General features: G+C 47.7%; 1 protein-coding gene across 7 annotated transcripts in view; it reads left to right on the forward strand.

Moving 5' to 3' along the window:
- LOC140425249 (RNA-binding motif, single-stranded-interacting protein 3) overlaps positions 1-19291 on the forward strand; it is a 2012293-nt gene that overhangs the window by 1723772 nt on the left and 269230 nt on the right. For 6 of the 7 annotated variants that reach the window (XM_072509361.1, XM_072509362.1, XM_072509358.1 and 3 more), the window contains one exon: positions 2258-2415. In XM_072509361.1, the coding sequence (XP_072365462.1) occupies positions 2258-2415 (158 nt within the window). The remainder of the gene's footprint in view (positions 1-2257; positions 2416-19291) is intronic. The other variant, XM_072509359.1, reaches the window with a different exon arrangement.

Raw genomic sequence — 19291 nt, forward strand, 5'->3', positions numbered from 1 at the left:
TTCATTTTTCCCAATTAAGGGGCAATTTAGCGTGGCCAATCCACCTAGCCTGCACATCTTTGGGTTGTGGGGGCGAAACCCATGCAAACACAGGGAGAATATGCAAACTCCACACGGACAGTGACCCACAGTCGGGATCGAACCTGGGACCTCGGCGCCGTGAGGCAGCAGGGCTAACGCACTGTGCCACCGTGCTGCCCGAAAGGCAGCACTTAATCCCCATCTTTAACTTTCAAAACGTCAATCAAAACGTTAGAAGGAAGAGGTTTGAGCCTGTGGTCAAAACACTGACAACAAGGGGCAATGACTTCAGGAATTAGGAAAGACATAAGAAGAAAACGGAAGAAAATCTATTCCGAATTTTTTCTCAAACATTGGAGTGATTTTCCAGCCGTGTCACTATGTCGGGATAATACCGGGAGAGCTGGTGCCAAACAGTTTGTAATGTTCCCGGGCCCTCCGAGCAGACGTAATCTGGATCACACCCTTACTGGGCATCAAAAAAATTAACGTATTCAAAATCAAATTTAAATATGCAGAATGGGCTTTAAACTGAATTCTCCTGACTCCTGCAATTCTCCCACCCGCTGGTGCAATGTGAAGCTGGTGCTAATCACTATTGGACTCCACAAATGGAGGCCAGACCTGATGAACAGGTTGGGGGGTTTGGAGTCCATTGTAGCCCTGATGTGGTCGGGCCCCTGGCACCCTGGCAGTGCCAGCCAGTGCCATGGGGTGGCGCTTGGAGGGGCAGAGCGTTGGAGACCCCCATCACAAGGTGTTGCTCACCTGGGGGCTTGAAGGAGTCGCTGGTGCCAGCAATTGGTGAGGGATCTCATGCCAGCAATTAGGGGAGGCGTGATGCGGTAATTGGGGGTGGTCTTTACTGGTGGGGGGGGGGGCGTGTTCTGTTGCGTTATTCTGAGATTGGGGAGTCCTTTAAAACGGGTACCCTAATCTCTGAGGATCCAGCCTTGCCGGAGTCATTCACAGCACTAATCACTCCACGCTCCAAAGAAAATGACTCAGTGTGGGAAGATTGCGATCAGAACCATGCCAGAACAGCCAGCATGATTCACGCCGATTTTCACTCCAAAAATGACATTCAGTCATATTTTGTGAAAATTCAGCCCATTGGATCGTGTCAACCATTAGCCACAGATTTCAGCAACTCAGTAATGAATAACTCAGCAAATTATTGTTATTCGGATGTTGGTAAGAAGAAGCAGTCATTGATAATCAGTAAAGAATATCAAAAATGAACAGCTACATCAAAGAACTCAAAACATATCTGGCAACTTACTTTACCAAAATAGCTAAGAAATAAAATTGAGCGTCCTGCACAGCCAACTGCATCCAGAGCATCAATTGCAGCTGGCAGATAGCAATTGCAGCAAAGACAGTCACAAAACCATGGAAAGCTCCCACTCAGCCAGCTTTACCTACAGACATCAACAGAGGAGAATTGCCAGTGGAATGTGGCAGCAAGTACCAAAGAAATAATGGTTGCATTTTGTGTGTGTGTGTGTGTGTGGGGGGGGGGGGGGGTCACCAGAATAAAAGTCATCTGGAAGTTAACTGGCTCTGAGCAAGCCTTCCCCTCAGCCATTAAACGCTATGGGTGGGCTTAAAGTTCTGACAATAGGATTTGCATCCCTCCTTGGGTGCTGCCACCCAATTGGACAGACCAGGAGGTCCAGCAGCCACGACAACATCTAGAGCCCAGTAATGAGTGCTGCTGGGACTGCACCCACTCCCAAGAAGAAGGCCCAATAGATTCTGGTGTGAGGTAAGTATTGGGTGGGGAGAGTTTGACCAGCTTAGGGAGGTGAGTGGGAGTAATATCTGAGGGGGATGCCCCCCGGTGTGTAAAGGGCATCCTTCCACTGACAATCCCACCTTCCTGTCTACATCAGCCATAATCAGAGCCATTTGAAGTGTGTGTACGGCAATCGTGTGTGTTGTTTTTGTGTATGTAGGTGTATATTTTTTTCTTTAGAACTGGCAATTTTAAGAATACTCCAAATGTTGAGCAGATTTTGAAGGATGGTAAGAAAATGCAGAGCTGCATTTTCATGCTTGTTTTTGAAATTAGGAATGCCTTTTTACTGACCATTTTTGATTGGTTTTAAATTGAGTTGTCGTTGTGTTTTTTGACTGTGCTCTTTTTGGTAGTTTTGATTTTGTATGTCTGGAACTCTTAGGTTTCCACTTTGAAATGTAGACATTCATGTCATATTTTCTTCTTTCTTTGCAGCAGCAGGAACAGGACCCAACCAACCTGTACATCTCAAATCTGCCTATATCCATGGATGAGCAGGAACTAGAGAACATGCTGAAGCCTTTTGGCCACGTGATCTCCACAAGGATATTAAGAGATGCTAATGGAGTAAGCCGAGGGGTGGGATTTGCCAGGTAAGAGCCAGGAGCCTATCCTTCAATAAAGCTGCCACAAGTAATCAAGTAGGGCAGAATTTTAACTCGTCCTCTTGGTGTGAATAAAATCAAATGGCTAATCTGCTCTTGTCAGTTTTCCATTCGGCATGCCATCTTTTTATCTTCCTGGGGAGCAGCAGGAAAAGGATCTGATCTGGTTTAGCTGAGTGGGCTAGACAGCTGGTTTGTGATGCAGAACAAGGCCAGAAGCGTGGGTTCAATTCCCGTATCAGCTGAGAATTCTGAATTCTCCCTCTGTGTACCCGAACTGGCGCTGAAATGTGGCGACTAGTGGCTTTTCACAGTGACTTTATAGCAGTGTTAATGTAAGCCTACTTGTGACAATAAAGATTTTTTTTTTTTTAATTAATCAAAGTGTACACATCACATCTGCCCATACCCAGAGGTGAACAGAACCCCCCTAATTACCCCCCAAGAAAATCCAGCAAAGCAATAAAATCATGATTCACTGTGATGGATGTGTTCCGACACAGATCAGCAGGATGAGAATTTTCTGACAATTGAACAGTCACATTAAGGGATTGTCACTTATTGGATGTCTGATATTCAAACACACACAGACAGTTTTTTAAGAGGGGTATATTTTCCTGGGTGTGCAAAGTTAAAGTAATTGTCCTGTGATTGTCAACCAATATATTTCCCCCCCCCCCCCCAAGTATAATAATATTTTACGTCGGAAACTATGCCTCATAATCAAAGTAGTCACTTGGCTCACTGAACGGTTTACTTTAAGGCAAGTCAGCCACAGACCAACTTCTTTCTGCTTGAAAATGTAGGTGTTCACAGGGCTAGAAGCACAGATTGATATGCATGATTCCCTGTCTCAGCTGTCAGAGCAACACAATATCTCACCTGTTAGACCAGGAAGGATTAGGCTGAAAATAGCACAAAATCATTGCATCCCTATACCAGAGATTGACAATTCAGCTCACAAGATAATTATGGATGAGGAAGGCCATTTGGCCCAAGTTATGTCATCTGTTTAGACAGAGCTTAACATTTTCCATTGTATCATTTAAGTGTTAAATTATTTCAGGGGGTTTGCTTCCTCAATTCAACCTGGATATTCCAAATATTGATTCCATTTGTGTGAAGAATTTCCTGGCATTGTTATATGATGTTGTGCTGGTTAAACTGCATCTAGAACATTGCATTCTGTTCCGATTACCACACCTCAGAAAGGATATATTAGCCCCTCTTGTCCAGAGGGATATTACCTGCCAAAGTAAATGGCAATTTAAATAGCCCGCTGCATCCAATAGGGGGAGACACACCATGGCTGGCCCATGTTCTCTGGTGGAGGAGTCCAGAACATGAGAACGTACCTTAGAATTAGGTATTCAGGGCGACTTCCGGTTGCGGCTATGCAGAGCTAAGTCGCACGTTCGGCAGCTGCCGCTTGGAACAGACTTTTGGGCTCTTTTCAGGGCCCCCAACGGAATTTCTTCGACATTTCCCGGTGTGGGAAGAGGATTGCAATATTCCTCTGACAGTGTATGGCTTGGACCAGGAGCGGGCCAACTAAAAATGTGGGGGTGAACCCAAAGAAAGTGCGAGGGAAGAAGAGCAAGATGGCGGCGGGCGGGGACCAGGCAGCGTGGATGCAATGGGCGCAGGAGCAGCAGGAGGCTATCCAGCGCTGCTTCAGGGAGATCAAAGCGGACCTGCTGGAGCTGATGAAGTCTTCTATCGACAAGCTGCTGGAGACCCAGACGGCCCAGGGGGTGGCGATCCGCGAGGTCCGACAAAAGATCTCCGACAACGAGGACGAGATCTTAGGCCTTGCGGTAAAGGTGGAGGCGCACGAGGCGCTCCACAAGAAATGGCAGGAACGGTTCGAGGAGATGGAGGATCGGTCGATGCGGAAGAATTTGCGGATTCTGGGCCTCCCGGAGGGGCTGGAGGGGTCGGACATGGGGGCCTATGTGGTCACCATGTTAAACTCGCTGATGGGAGCGGGGTCCTTCCAGGGACCCCTGGAGCTGGAAGGGGCCCATAGAGTGCTGGCGAGGAGGCCCAACGCTAACGAGCCGCCGCGGGCGGTGCTGGTGTGGTTTCATCGGTTCGCCGATCGGGAGTGTGTGCTCAGGTGGGCCAAGAAAGAGAGGAGCAGCAGGTCGGAGAATGTGGAGGTTCGAATATACCAGGACTGGAGTGCGGAGGTGGCGAAAAAGAGGGCCGTGTATAACCAGGCAAAGGCAGTGCTGCACAGGAAAGGGGTGAAGTTTGGCATGTTGCAGCCGGCGCGACTGTGGGTCACCTACAAGGAGCGGCACCATTATTTTGAGTCTCCGGAGGAGGCGTGGGCCTTTGTTCAGGCCGAGAAGCTGGACACAAACTGAGGGTCGGGATGGGTGGTCGGGGATTGCTGTTCGTGTGTTACATTTTGAGGGGGGGTTCTTTGCTCTTGTTTCTTTTTGGTTCGGTGTGGGTGGGTTGGGCACTATTTTGGTTGGGTCTGTCGGGTGGAATCTTGGAGGGGGGTAAGTAAATGGAATAGGGGTGGATGGCCGGTAGGGGGGGATGGGCCCCGCGGGGGAGTGTGAGGCCCACGTCGGGGGTGAAGGGACTGAGCCTGTAAAAGGAGCTGCGTCAGAGGTGGAGGGGCCGGGCAGATGGAAAGCGCGGGCTTTTTCCAGCGCTGAAGGCTGGAGGGGGCGGGGAAGCGAGGGTTGTTTCCCGCGCTTGGGATGGAAGGGGTGATGGGTAATGGAGGAGGAGGGTGTGTCCCACAATGGGAGGAGTTGAAGGAGAGGCTGGAGTGGCCGGCGTCAGCAGGAGTCAGCTGACTTGCGGGAGTGTAATGGGGGGAACAAAGCAGCTAGGTGCGGTCCTAGCTTGGGGGGGCGGCATGGGGTTGGTGGGATGGAACTGGGTTGCTGCTGGTGTGGTCAAGGGGGAGCTGGAGCGAGTAGAGGGGGTTGGGAAGGGGGTCTGCCGCCGTAGGGAACGGGCTGGGCATGGGGTGCGGACGCATGGCTGGCCGAGGAGGGGCCATGGCTAGTCGGCGGGGGAGGGGGGCGGGTAGCCCCCTGATCCGGCTCAGATCCAGCTCATAATCTGGAATGTAAGGGGACTGAACGGGCCGGTCAAGCGGGCCCAGGTCTTCGCGCACCTGAAGGGGCTGAAGGCGGATGTGGTCATGCTCCAGGAGACACACCTGAAGGTGGCAGACCAGGTTAGATTGAGGAAGGGGTGGGTAGGTTGGGTGTTTCATTCGGGGCTGGATGCCAAAAATCGGGGGGGAGGGGGGGGGGTGCGATCTTGGTGGGAAAGAGGGTGTTGTTCGAGGCATCAAGCATTGTGACAGACAATGGCGGCAGGTACGTAATGTTAAGTGGTAAGCTGCAAGGGGAGAGGGTGGTTCTGGTCAACGTGTACGCCCCGAACAAGGCCGGGGGCTAGGGAATTTTCATTCTTCTCGCATGTTCATAAGGCTTATTCCCGGATCGACTTTTTTATTGTGAGTAGGGCGCTGATAGCGAGAGTAAAGGATACCGAGTACTCGACGATAGCCATTTCGGATCACGCCCCGCATTGGGTAGACCTAGAGCTGGGGGAGGAGAGGGACCAGCACCCGTTGTGGTGCTTGGAGGTGGACGAGGAGGTGAGTGAGCGGGTCCGAGGAAGCATAGAGAGATATCTGGAGGCCAACGATAACGGGGAGTGTCCCCTGTCCCCCCTGCTCTTCGCACTGGCGACTGAACCCCTGGCTATGGCACTGAGGGAGTCAAGGAACTGGAGGGGGTTGGTGCGGGGTGTGGAGGAGCATAGGGTGTCGCTTTATGCGGACGACTTGCTGCTATATGTGGCGGACCCGGTGGGGGGAATGCTGGACGTAATGAGGATCCTCAGGGAGTTTGGGGATTTCTCAGGGTACAAGCTCAACATGGGGAAGAGCGAGTTGTTCGTGGTTCACCCAGGGGACCAGGAGAGGGGGATTGGCGAGCTCCCACTAAAAAGGGCGGAGAGGAGCTTCAGGTATTTGGGGGCCCAGGTGGCCAGGAGCTGGGGGGACCTGCAAAGACTTAATTTCACGAGGCTGTTGGAGCAAATGGAGGAGGAGTTCAAGCGGTGGGACGCATTGCCGATGTGCCTGGCGGGTAGGGTGCAGTCAGTTAAGATAACGGTGCTCCCAAGGTTTTTGTTCCTGTTCCAGTACCTTCCCATTTTTATCCCGATGGCCTTCAGGGTCAACAGGAGCACAACGGGGTTTGTGTGGGCGTAAGGGACTCCGAGGGTGAGAAGGGTGTTCCTGGAGCGGAGTAGGGATGGGGGGGGCAGGCACTGCCCAACCTCTGTGGATACAACTGGGTCGCCAATGCGGCGATGGTGCGCAAGTGGGTGATGGAGGGGGAGGGGGCTGCATGGAAGAGGCTGGAGATGGCGTCTTGTGTGGGTTAGAGTCTGGAGGCGCTGGCAACGGCGCCGCTGCCGCTCCCTCCAATGAGGTATACCACGAGCCCGGTAGTGGTGGCTACCCTCAAAATCTGGGGGCAGTGGAGGCGGCACAGGGGTAAGTTGGGGTCTCGGTGTGGACCCCAATACGGGGGAACCACCGGTTTGTCCCAGGGAGAATAGATGGGGGTTTTCGGGGTGGCACAGGGCAGGGATAGGAAGGTTGTGGGACCTGTTTGTGGATGGGACGTTCGCGAGCCTGGGTGAGCTGGAAGAGAAGTATGGGCTCCCCCCGGGGAACACCTTTAGATATTTACAGGTAAGGGCGTTTGCCAGGCGGCAAGTGGTGGAATTCCCGCGGCTGCTGCCACACACAGTACAGGACAGGGTGCTCTCGGGGGGGTGGGGGGTTGGAGGGGGGAAGATCTCGGAAACTTACCAGGTGATGCAGGAGGAGGAGGAGGCCTCGGTGATGGAGTTGAAAGGTAAGTGGGAGGAGGAGTTGGAGGAGGAGATCGAGGAAGGGACGTGGCAGATGCCCGAAGGAGGGTGAACTCTTCCTCTTCGTGCGCGAGGCTCAGCCTCATACAGTTTAAGGCGCTGCACAGGGCACACATGACCGGGACAAGGATGAGCAGGTTTTTTGGGGGTGAGGACAGGTGTGTTGGGTGCTCAGGGAGCCCAGCAAATCACACCCATATGTTCTGGGCATGCCCAGCGCTGGAGGAATTTTGGAAGTGCGTAGCGAGGACGGTGTCGGGGGTGGTAGGATCCAGGGTCAAACTGGGCTGGGGGCTTGCAATATTTGGGGTTGCAGGGGAGCCGGGAGTGCAGGAGGCGAAAGAGGCCCGTATTCTGGCCTTTGCGTCCTTGGTAGCCCGGCGAAGGATTCTCCTTCAGTGGAAGAATGCGAGGTCCCCAAGTGTGGAATCCTGGATCAACGATATGGTGGGGTTTATTAAATTGGAGAGGGTGAAATTTGCCTTAAGGGGATCGGTACAAAGGTTCTTCAGGCGGTGGCAACCGTTCTTGGACTTCCTGGCAGAACGGTAGACGATGGTCAGCAGCAGCAGCAACCCGGGGCGGGGGGGGGGTTCTATTTTATTTTTGTTTGTTTGCACTGGGGGATCTGAGGGGGTGTATATATTTGCTATGTTTGCTTTGTGTTCATTTGGGGTGTTAATTTATTATTTATGTATAGGGGGAGGGGAGCACGGGGTTGTTTTACTTTGTTCTGTATTTAATTCTATTGGGTTCCTTTTTCATTCTGTTGTTGATATTTTGTGAAAACCTCAATAAAAATTATTTTAAAAAAAGAAAAAAGAATTAGGTATTCATAGCAGGGAATATGTCAGGAGACACATCTTCATGCAAAGTCTAGTGGCAATCTGGAACTTTCTCCCCAAACAGTGTTGAAGCCAGGGTAATTGAAGAGTTCAGGGGGCAGCACAGCAGCATAGTGGTTAGCACAGTTGCTTCACAGCTCCAGGGTCCCAGGTTCGATTCCCGGCTTGGGTCACTGTCTGTGCGGAGTCTGCACATTCTCCCCGTGTCTGCGTGGGTTTCCTCCGGGTGCTCCAGTTTCCTCCCACAGTCCAAAGATATGCAGGTTTGGTGGATTGGCTATGCTAAATTACCCTTAGTGTCCAAAAAGGTTAAATGGGGGTTAAGGGGATAGGGTAGAGACATGGGCTTGAGTAGGGTGCTCTTTGTATGGGCTGGTGCAGACTCGATGGGCCAAATGGCCTCCTTCTGCACTGTAAATTCTATGATAATCTATGAAGTATTTTTGACAGGTAATGGCATTATGGGTTACTGAACCAAAATGGGTAAATGGAGTTGAGAAACAGATCAACTATAATCTAATTGTATGGTGGAACAGGTTCGAGGGGATGAATGGTGTGTTCATTCTTTTAATTCATTCATGTGGCGTTTATTGCACATTCCTATTTGCCCTTGAGAAGGCAGTGGTGAGCTATCTTCTTGAACCGCTGCAGATCCTGTGGTGGAGCTACACCCACCATGCTGCTAGGGAGGAATTCCAGGATTTTAATCCATCGACAGTAAAGGCATGGTGATTATTTTCCAAATCAGGATTCCGAGTGCTTGCATGGAACATCCAGGTGATGGTGCCCCATGTGGCTGCAGCTCCTGTCCTTCTAGATTGTAATGGTCATAGGTTTGGAAAGTGGTCTATAAGGAGCAGTGCATCTTGTAGATGGTACACACTGCTACCACTGTATGTCGGTGGTGGAGGGTTTGAATATTTGTGGAAGAGGTGCCAATCAAACAGGCTGCTTTGTCCTGGATGGTGTTGAGCTTCTTGAATTTTGTTGGAGGTGCATTCATGCACACATGGGGAGTATTCAATCATAATCCTGACTTGTGCCTTGTAGATGATGGACAGGCAATGGGGGGTCAGGAGGCGAGTTACTCACTGCAGGATATCATGTCTCTGACCTCCAGTAGCCAGGATATTCACATGGCTAGTCCAGATCAGTTTCTGGTCAATGGTAATCCCCAGGATGTTGATAGTGGGGGATTTGGTGATGGTAATACCATTGAATGTCAAGGGTAGATGGTTAGATTCTGTCTTGTTGGAGATGGTCATTGCCTGACTCAAATGACCTGTTCCTATGTTCCTGTATCGGTCCTAAATTTACTAGTTTTTTAAAAAATATATATTTTATTAAAGTTTTTCGATCAAACAAAGACAAATATTTCCCATTTTACAACTTTGTAATAATATATACATTGATCGTTTTTTTAAATAAATAATATACTAACTAACGGCAACTGCGAACAACAAAATAAGAAACAACAGAAATAGTAACTAAAATAGTGACTTCGTAAAATCTAATATAAATAACTAATATATAAACACACACATAAAACCCCTGAGGACCCAAATGAGTCCTCTCCCCCCCCCACCCCCCTTGGTTGCTGCTGCTACCTTTCCTATTTTCCCTTATTGCTCTGCGAGATAGTCGAGGAACGGTTGCCACCGCCTGGTGAACCCTTGAGCCGAACCTCTTAGTGCGTACTTTATCCGCTCCAATTTTATGAACCCTGCCATGTCGTTTATCCAGGCCTCCACACCCAGGGTACATTTACTAGTTTTAACTTGTCTCCTCAAGGTCTCTTTCCACAGGTCAATTTAAAGTGACAATCTATTTCCTTAATGATCTGATACACTTCTATAAGATGAGTTCTCAGACACGCCTCCTTTCCAGAATGATAAGCCCCAGTTTATATGTTATACATATACATTGGATCAGCCTCAAGTATCATAGAATCACAACAGTGCAGAAGGAGGCCATTCGGCCCATTGAGTCTGCACCAACCTTCTGAAAGTGCATCCTACCTAGGCCCACTCCCCCACCCTACCCAGTAACCCCACTAACCCTTTGGACACCAAAGGACAATTTAGGATAGCCAATCCACCTAACCTGCACATTTTTGGACTGTGGGAGGAAACAGGAACACAAGGAGGAAACCCACGCAGGCACGAGGAGAAAGTGCAAACTCCACACAAACAGTGACCCAAGACTGGAAGTGAAACGGTTTCTCGCACTGGTGAGGCAGCAGTGCAAACCACTGTGCCACCGTGCTGAACCGTATCCTCCGAACACTGCCTCCAGCCCTGGAATATCCCTCTTGTTTTTTGGTATCAGAACTGGATGCCGTATTCAAGGTGCGAACTGACTAGAGCATTGTAAAGACTGATCACTTCTTACTTTGATTTGTATACCATTTTGGCTATGTATTCATCATATTGTTGGCTTTGCTGATTGCTGCTCTCCATGGGTTGGGAAGCTTTAACAACACGTCTAAAAAAGGTGCCTCTGTCTTTTGAAGCTTCAATTTTCATTTTTCAGCACTATTAATGAAAGGCGTGCAATATCTATTTTTCCTTCAATACATTTGACAATATCATCTTGTATCTTCTATTCTCCAGTTTACTTACATATACACGGCCAACTCAATATAAAGGTTGGGTTGCTTCATCCAATTCCACTCCCCTCCCTAGTTTAGTTTCACTTGCAAATTTGGCCACTTTGAGTTTCTGAATCCAGGTCACTTATGTAAATCAGAAATGGTAATAGCCCCGGTGCTGATCTCTGGGGCAACCCTTTTAGTACTGTGCTCACCATCCCCCACTCTCCCACCACTCTTGACTTAATTCCTCTAATGAGGATTCATTGTTTCCTATATTCTGCAGCCTGTTTCTAACCCATTCCCAGGGTATGTCCTGATTTCTCAGTTTTAGGTTGAATTAACAGCTTTATGTTTGTGCTTTTCACACAAAAGCAAAACACTACACAGATCTCACTTTGTGCTCACTCCTCTGCCCCCACACTGTAATGCTAATCAGTTTAACTCCATATTGGGCATCATGGTGGTGCAGTGGTTAGCACAGCTGCCTCGCGGCGCTGAGGTCCCAGGTTCGATCCCTGCTCTGGATCACTTTCCGTGTGGAATTTGCGCATTCTCCCCATGTTTGTGTGGGTTTCGCCCATACAACCCAAAGATGTGCAGGGCAGGTGGATTAGCCACGCTAAGTTGCCCTTAATTGAAGAAAATGAATTGTGTACTCTAAATTTTTTTTAAAAGTTTAACTCCATAGAACTGCAGTGGGGGAAAACATTTAAGGGATTGGCACCGGAGATGGAACAGATACACAGATGGAATTCTGTATGTATAAGTCTTCGCTGTACTATGTTGGTAAAATCTGAGTTGATCTGTACTGGGCTGAATTTATGTAATTTTAACTGGATCTAAAACGGGCAGGATTTTCCGGTCCAGTCCAAAGTAGGACTGGAAATTCCTGCCGGAAGTCAATGGACTATTCGCTGTCTCTCCAGAATCACTACGGACTGGACTGGAAAATCCGAGCCTCTAATTCTGTCCATTTAGGTGGTTGTAAATTTGATTCATCCCTCATTAATTCTTGATTAAAAACAATAAAAGGTGTAATTGCGCAATATTGCTTATTCCCAATATTTTTAGTAATTTTCTGTTCTTTCTCCATGGAGTTCCACAGCACAGAACGAGGCCCTTCAGTTCATCAGTCTGTACTGACCATCAGGCACCTATCTATTCTAATCCCACTTTCCAGCACTTGGTCGGTAGCCTTGTGTGCTATGGCATTTCAAGAGCTCATCTAAATGCTTCTTAAATGTTGTGAGGGTTTCTGCCTCTACAACCCTTTCAGGCAGTGAGTTCCACATTCCCACCATCCTCCGGGAGAAAACCTTGCTTCTCAAATCCCTCTTGTCATTATCGTTCATATATCTTTATCTTTTTCATTAAAATATGAGGTTAGATAGGCACATCAAACTAAATTCAATCCTGTGTCAGCCAATCTTCACACAGGCCCACAGTCACTTGCCACAGATTAATAATCCAGAACAGAAACTCTGACTTTTTCTCTCCTTAGAGTCAAGAGTGGTGAACCCTCATTGCAAACAAGGGGAGACCTTTTGCTGGTCTAAGGATGTTGAATTATGCTAATACTCCAAATGCAAGAGAATAATGCCATTCATAATAAGAATTACATTTTTTGTTGTTGTAAAGAAACGTCCCCTGCTGCATAACGTGTCTATTTGGTATAATACCAGCATTATTGCCCCAAGTGCAAACAGTTTACGAGAGAGTTCACACAGTTTTGATGCTGCAGTTGCAGAATGTTCATATATGACAGGCACATAACATTAATTTGGAAGCATGCATTATTTAGTAAGACTCTACTCACCAGAGATACATACTTTACTCTTCCACTCCGAAACAAAATGTTTCAGGGTCAGATGGCAGCAACTCTGGCATTTAGCAGCCAGCCTTCTCTCAGATACTTATGGACCTGACTTGATATCACTGCTCATGTATGATGGAGTCCGCTACATTTATTGTTCAAAAGTCACGTCATGTCTACACTGGGAGAAATACTAAACGGAATGTCTCACAATGAAGGAATTAAAATGAAACCCAGTTTCACTTCTCCATCACTGTTGCTTAAAGCTTTTCAACCCAAATTAAGGGCAAATCTGTTAATTTAGATGGCTATGTAAAATGAGTGCAATGGATTGGAGGTCCGTCCACTTCACCTTTCTATTGAAGTCAAACTTGTGCGTTTAATGGGTGACCAATCTGCTACCACCAGTATTTTGCCCCCTTTGATTCTGAGAGTTCTGCCGTAAGTGTCAAAATGTTGAGATATATATCATATAATTTAAATTGGATTTTAATTAAGGTATGAGAATAGGGCCATATTAATCTAATAAAGCGAAGTTTGATATTGTGAGAACTTTTATTAGGTTTGAAAAAAATAGCATTTTCCAAAATCCTTTTTAAAAATAATTTTTTTATTCTCCTCCTTTTTCACATTTTCTCCCACATTTACATCCATCAATAATAAACAATAGTCAGCAAGATATGTCAATCCCCATAATAACAACGATCCCATCTACCCACCGACCCCCAAACCTCAACCCGCATGTTTACATAAACAAATGGCAAAATGGAATCAGGGATTACCCGTAGTCACCCTTAATCTTACACAGCTCCCCCCACCCCCGCACCCCAAGTCTTCAGCTCCTCCCGTCCACTGCCTCTTGTAAAACTCCTACTCCCAACCTCGGTTCCTTCCCCCCAACTTTCCACCCCGGCTAGACCACTCGGACCCTGTTCTGCCAGGCTCCGGTGGCCGCAGCCCCTCCCCCCATCTCACTCCCATTCACTGGCCGGCTTAAACCGGCCAGCGTGGAGGCCCCCGCCCGGGTCCCTTTCCCCCTTGCCCGGCCCTAGGAAAGCCCAAAGGTCCCATTTAGCACACCAACCCCGCATATCCACCTACACCCCAAAGAGCCCTCATTTCGAGTGAAAGTCCCGTCCCTTCCCTTGTCCAAATATATACAACATTGGCTCCTTTAGCCTCTATACCCGTGCGCAGTGATACAAAAGAGAAGAAAATACAGTCATGAGGTTACATCGGCACATGGCCATTCCTCAATTTGTCAGTTCTGCCACAGTCCTTCTGCTTTCGCAAAGTCCTCCGCTGCTTCCGCCGTTCCAAAATAAAAGTCCCTGAGCTTGTAAGTCACCCTCAGCTTCACTGGATATACAATGCCGCACCGCAACTTGCTAATGTACAGCGCCCTCTTCACCAGGTTGAAGGCAGCCCTCCTCGCCAGCTCCACCGTAAAGTCCTGGTATACACGTATACCAGCTCCAGCCCACTGCACCACCCGCTTCTGTTTGGCCCAGCTCAGGACCTTCTCCTTCGCACTGTACATACGGAAGCACAGAGTCACTGCCCTTGGCGGCTCACTCGCCTTTGGTACAGGCCTCCACGACCAATGAGCCCGATCCAGTTCATATCGGGAGGGATCCTCCCCCTCCCCCAATAGTTTTGCCAGCATCGCGGCAAAATACTCAGTCGGCTTCGGTCCTTCAACTCCTTCGGGCAGCCCCACAATCCTCAAATTCTGTCGCCTGGATCTGTTTTCCAGGTCTTCCATTTTTCCTCGCAGATCCTTGTTAGTATCCATCACCTTCCGCATCTCTTTCCCCATCGAGGCAAGTTGATCACCGTGCTGCAATAACGTCTCCTCCACTTCCTTCAGCACCGCCCCTTGCTCTCGCACCTCCGCCACTGCACTCGCCACCTCCGTCCTCACCGGGGAAACCGCCTCCTCCACCAGCACACTCAAAGCCTCCCTCATCTCCTTCCTCACTGTCTCCATGCATTTCGCAATCTGCGCCAACTGCCTTTCGAATTCCGCCGCCATCACCTTAGTCATTTCTTCAGCAATGCGCCCTCCCCTGGTGTTCCAGTCTCCATTTTCCTTGGTGACCTTTCCACTCCCCGACAGACCTTCAGCTGTTTTTTTAACGGCCGCTTTTTTGCTCACCCCCGACATTTTTCTTTTTTTTTCCTGTGCCTTCACTGTGCCTCCTCCGTGCCTTCTCCCTGCTTCTGGCGCCTCTGTGGACCCTGGGACCGGGCTTAAAGCCCCGAAAATGCCGTTCCCGAACGGGAGCCCTCCATTGTGCGGCTGCCTCCCGCCCACCGTCACCGGAAGTCGCATTTTCCAAATTTAATCCTCCCAGCCCCACAAAAACATTTGGGTTGCCTTTCCTTGCATTCCCCCACCAATTGTACGCAACCTGCTCCCCCTATGACAGGGCTCATCTGATGGGTGCATGTGACGGCAACTGATTTTCCACCAGGGGCAGCAGCCAGTGAGCTATACCAGATCTCCTGATTGGCAAAACCTTAATGAGGTCCGAACCTGAAAGTGGTTCAAACCTCCCGACTATTGAGCTAAGCAGGAGCATTGCCGATTTTGTGGCCACTTGTCTTCTAAAGCTAACGTCACCCCCTTGGCTTCTGATCTTAAACACCTAATTCTCAACCAATAATTTTCTGTTTTGAGTGTTCATTCCAGTTCATTGAATGGAAACAGCAGTGTTCTGATCCATTTTTAGAGCATTCAGGGTAAGTTGACAACACAGTCGTGAGAAAAAGAGAAAACTGGACACCTTGTAAAATTATGAAATTGCTTTATGACTCAATATAGAAACTTCACTGACTTCAGATTAACTAGATTATTCTATGTAACTGAAGTGAAACTTGCTGATTTCTCTGTTTCACCGGCCAGTCAGTCAACAACACTCAATCAACTGGCTCCAGATACAATGGAAATATTGATGGAACCGAATTTGGTAATTGAAATTAAGAATTTACTATGAAGCGTTTCTGCGGTATTTTGAACATAGTACGATCAGCGTTATGATCTATTTCTTCCCTCCACATTGTGCAGCAGGTAGTTGAAAGGATGTCAACTTGCCCGTAGTTATGTAATGGCAGAGTCCCGTAAGGTTTCAAGTACGTCGCAGGGACAAAAGATCCAGCAGTAGTAACTGAACACCACATGAAAGGAGAACTGTAAACAGTGTTCCTTTCTTTGTGCTGCTGCTCTTTGTCAGGACTGATAAGTTTTCACTTGACTTAAAGCCAAGCGTGTGCCAGGTTGCTGATAGCATCGGCTGGAATTTCAGATCCACTAATTGAGAAATTCTAGAAGAAAAGGAGTGCATTCTTCATACAGCTGCAATAGGGAGTGCATGGTTCGGCTCTCAAGATAGTTTGTTGGAGGAGTTTACATGTGATAACGCTTTTTGAAAGTATCTCTTAACATTGATTTCCTGTACCACTCTTCCCACAACTTCATGGTATCACAGCACACCAACAGTTCTTTCTTGAATTGTGTATCAGCTGTCACATAAATATTTCTACATAATTTTTGCCCTTAAAATTTCCAGCTCTCTTCTTATGATGTCATTCTTGAATGAGTTGGTTTGTTCTTTGGCACAGGTAATTTCCAAGAAGAATGCTGAATGGTGAAGAATGGCAAACCGAGTAATACCAGCAATATCCTCTCTCAGATTGGAGAACTCAGCAGAGAACAGAAAATCTATCATTGTAATTTAGAAGAGGAACATTTTTTACCATTGGCTGGATAAATAGCTAGAAAGGAGGAATGTGCCCTTTACTTTACCTCAGTGACAACCCTGTCAGTGGCTGAATTGCATGATGGGCCAGTTACTTCAAACTTTTCACCCCCTGTATCTTTAGCTCCTCTTCCTCGCTATTTTGCAATGCTGTCTCTCAGAATCTGTTCACAAAATGATTCAGTTTTACTTAAGGACGGAAGCTGATTTTAAATGCCAGCTGAGGCTTGAACCCAGCCACATACACTCGAGTATTGCGAGGCCAGACTATGGAAAGAAACATTCACCAATTAATACGCTACATTTGTGTAAAAAACCCCACGAGGACTATGGGGGAACCATTGTTGATCTCCCCATAGGATTCGTGGAGTACGAGCTTCCCAGATAGGGGGCAGAGACCACCAAGTTGGAGCCTGTTAGGAACAGACATAAATGCCGGCCCAAAGAAGGACCTGGTACAGTTAGTTCTCCCAGCAAGGACTGGAATGGGAGTGAGTTACTGCTGTGAGCAGAATATTATATATCGTTAATAATCTCTGATCTACTAGTGCCTTTTTCAAGTTACTAAACTGGCGACGAGGACGGGGCTCGAACTAACGCGTACAGTAGGTGACACAGAAGTGGCACCATGACTTGAGGACATAACGGCGGCAGTTTCACTTGGGAGTCGTGGTCTCGACCCGCAATTTTAGAGAGGGGAGACTTTGGTTCCCGGGTATCGTGCTGGAGAGAACAGGGCCGATCTCGTACAAAGTTTGGATTCATGGGAAAGTTCAACAACGCATTTGGACGACCTGAACAAGCGGGAGCCTGTGCTTAAATGCCCAACCGGTGGCATTGACATCCCCTCCATGCCAAGAGCCACCCCTCAGCCTGGGACCCAATTGTTCAAATCCTAGCACCAGGTCCAGCAGGAAGAGGATTAATCCAGCTTGCAAATGGACACGGAAGTGTCCGTACCTATGGACATAGATGTCCATAGGAACGGACACTTCAATGTCCGGGACCAAGGTCCCGGCAATAACACTTCGGAGGTTGGGCAGAAAACAGCTGTCAATGAACACACCGCCTACCCCAGAGCTGCCGCAAGTGGAAGTACAGCCATGGGCAAAGCAATGTGGAAGGCCCCAACCTTTGGCGGTGAAGGGGAAATTTTGGACTTTGGGGTGTGGAGAGATGTTATAACCCCTATGAGGGCCATGGGGAAACCATTGTTGACCTCCCTGCAGGACTCGTGGAATACAAGCTTTCCAAATAGGGGGCAAAGGCCACCCAGCTGTATCTCGTTACAAACATACATAAAAGCCAGCCCAAAGCTGGACCTTCTGTGGTTAGTTCTCCCAGCAAGGACTGGAGTGGGAGTGAGTTAATGCTGAGAGCAAAATATTGCACATCGTTAAATAAATCTCTGTTCTACTACTGCTGCCTTTCTCAAGTTAATAAAGTTTGAAATTGCAAACATGAATTTGTTGAGTTCTCCAATCCAATCCAATAATGCTGTTGATTACTATTCAGTGTTCTTTGTGGGAATTACATGCTGCATAAAGGCAGAATTGGGGTTGGCAGTCAAGCTGTCCATGCTGAATAGCCCGCTGACCTGTTTGCCCTCATATTTCAGGCCAAGAGCCATTGCCATCCATGAAAATGGGCTGCAGCACAGGCCAACTCTTCAAGTGAGACTTGGGAAGGTATATTCAAAGAGAATTGGAAGGAAGAGAGAAAATTAATTTTAAACTTTCCACTGGAGGTTTTAAATAATATTTTAATTATATTCACAAGGCAAAGTAACTTTTTGTACAGGCACCAACAAACCAAAATAAAATCATAAAATCTCAGACCTCATTTTGTCAGGCACTTTGCTTGAATCAATTATTTTAAATAGTGTGGGCAGCACTGGCACAGTGGATAGCACTGCTGCCTCACAGCGCCAGGAACCTGGGTATAATTCCAGCTTTGGGAGACTGTGTGGATTTTGTACGTTCTCCCCATGTCGGTGTGGGTTTCCTCCGGGTGCTCCAGTTTCCTCCCACAGCCCAAAGATGTACAGGTTAGATGGATTGGCCATGATAAATTGTCCCTGACTCTGATTGCCAATCCACAGAATTTCAGGCTCATCGAGACTGATGATATTTAAAAATAAATTTGAACTTTCACTGGAAATAGCTGGAAGAATGATATGGCAAGATTTCATGTTGTATAACTTTAACTGCAATGAATTACTAAAATCACTTTTGATTAAATGCTACTTTTGTGTTTCATGCATCTTATACTTTAATCTACAGGGAAGAGCAATTCCCATTTATACCTATTATCTATTGCACTCTCCATGGAATTGCAGTCCACAGTTGGTCCCAGCTTCCAGTGGGTTCCTGTAATCCCATTTTACCAAGATGTAACTTTCCTCAGTTTTAGGAGAGTTTCTTAAATCGATCAGCATTAGTAAAAACTGTTCTCTTGATTCTTGTTCTCCTGGCCATGCCAGAACAAATCTCTTGGAAGGCTGCAGGTTATGTCCCTCGGCTAGAGAGCATCTCCCTCCTACATCTCTCTGTGGTAGCTCACAAAGCAGCCTTTTCTGTTTGCTGACCACATGGGAGCTCTGCTGTCTGTCTGTGTTGTTCATTGATTTGTAGGGAAGCCTGTAACCTGATCTCAAAAATAAATTCCTCTGCCCTTTTCCCATGGCAACGTGAAACACATCAACCTTGTATCTAGATGGAAATGCTAATTAGCTAACCTTGATCTAATTTCAATTAATCTTTAAAGGAAGTGGACAAATTACAGCGCAACTGTTTACAACCTGGTACCTTCAACACCTTTCTAGGACATTGATAGACTCAGTGTGCGATTTAACTAAATGGGAACAAAGTCCCATAGCGACTGTGTCCAGCAGCGTGTTCCCGGTGTTCGCAGCGCTGAGAAA

Source organism: Scyliorhinus torazame, chromosome 6 (genome assembly GCF_047496885.1).
Source record: "Scyliorhinus torazame isolate Kashiwa2021f chromosome 6, sScyTor2.1, whole genome shotgun sequence".
In the NCBI taxonomy this organism is placed as follows: domain Eukaryota; kingdom Metazoa; phylum Chordata; class Chondrichthyes; order Carcharhiniformes; family Scyliorhinidae; genus Scyliorhinus; species Scyliorhinus torazame.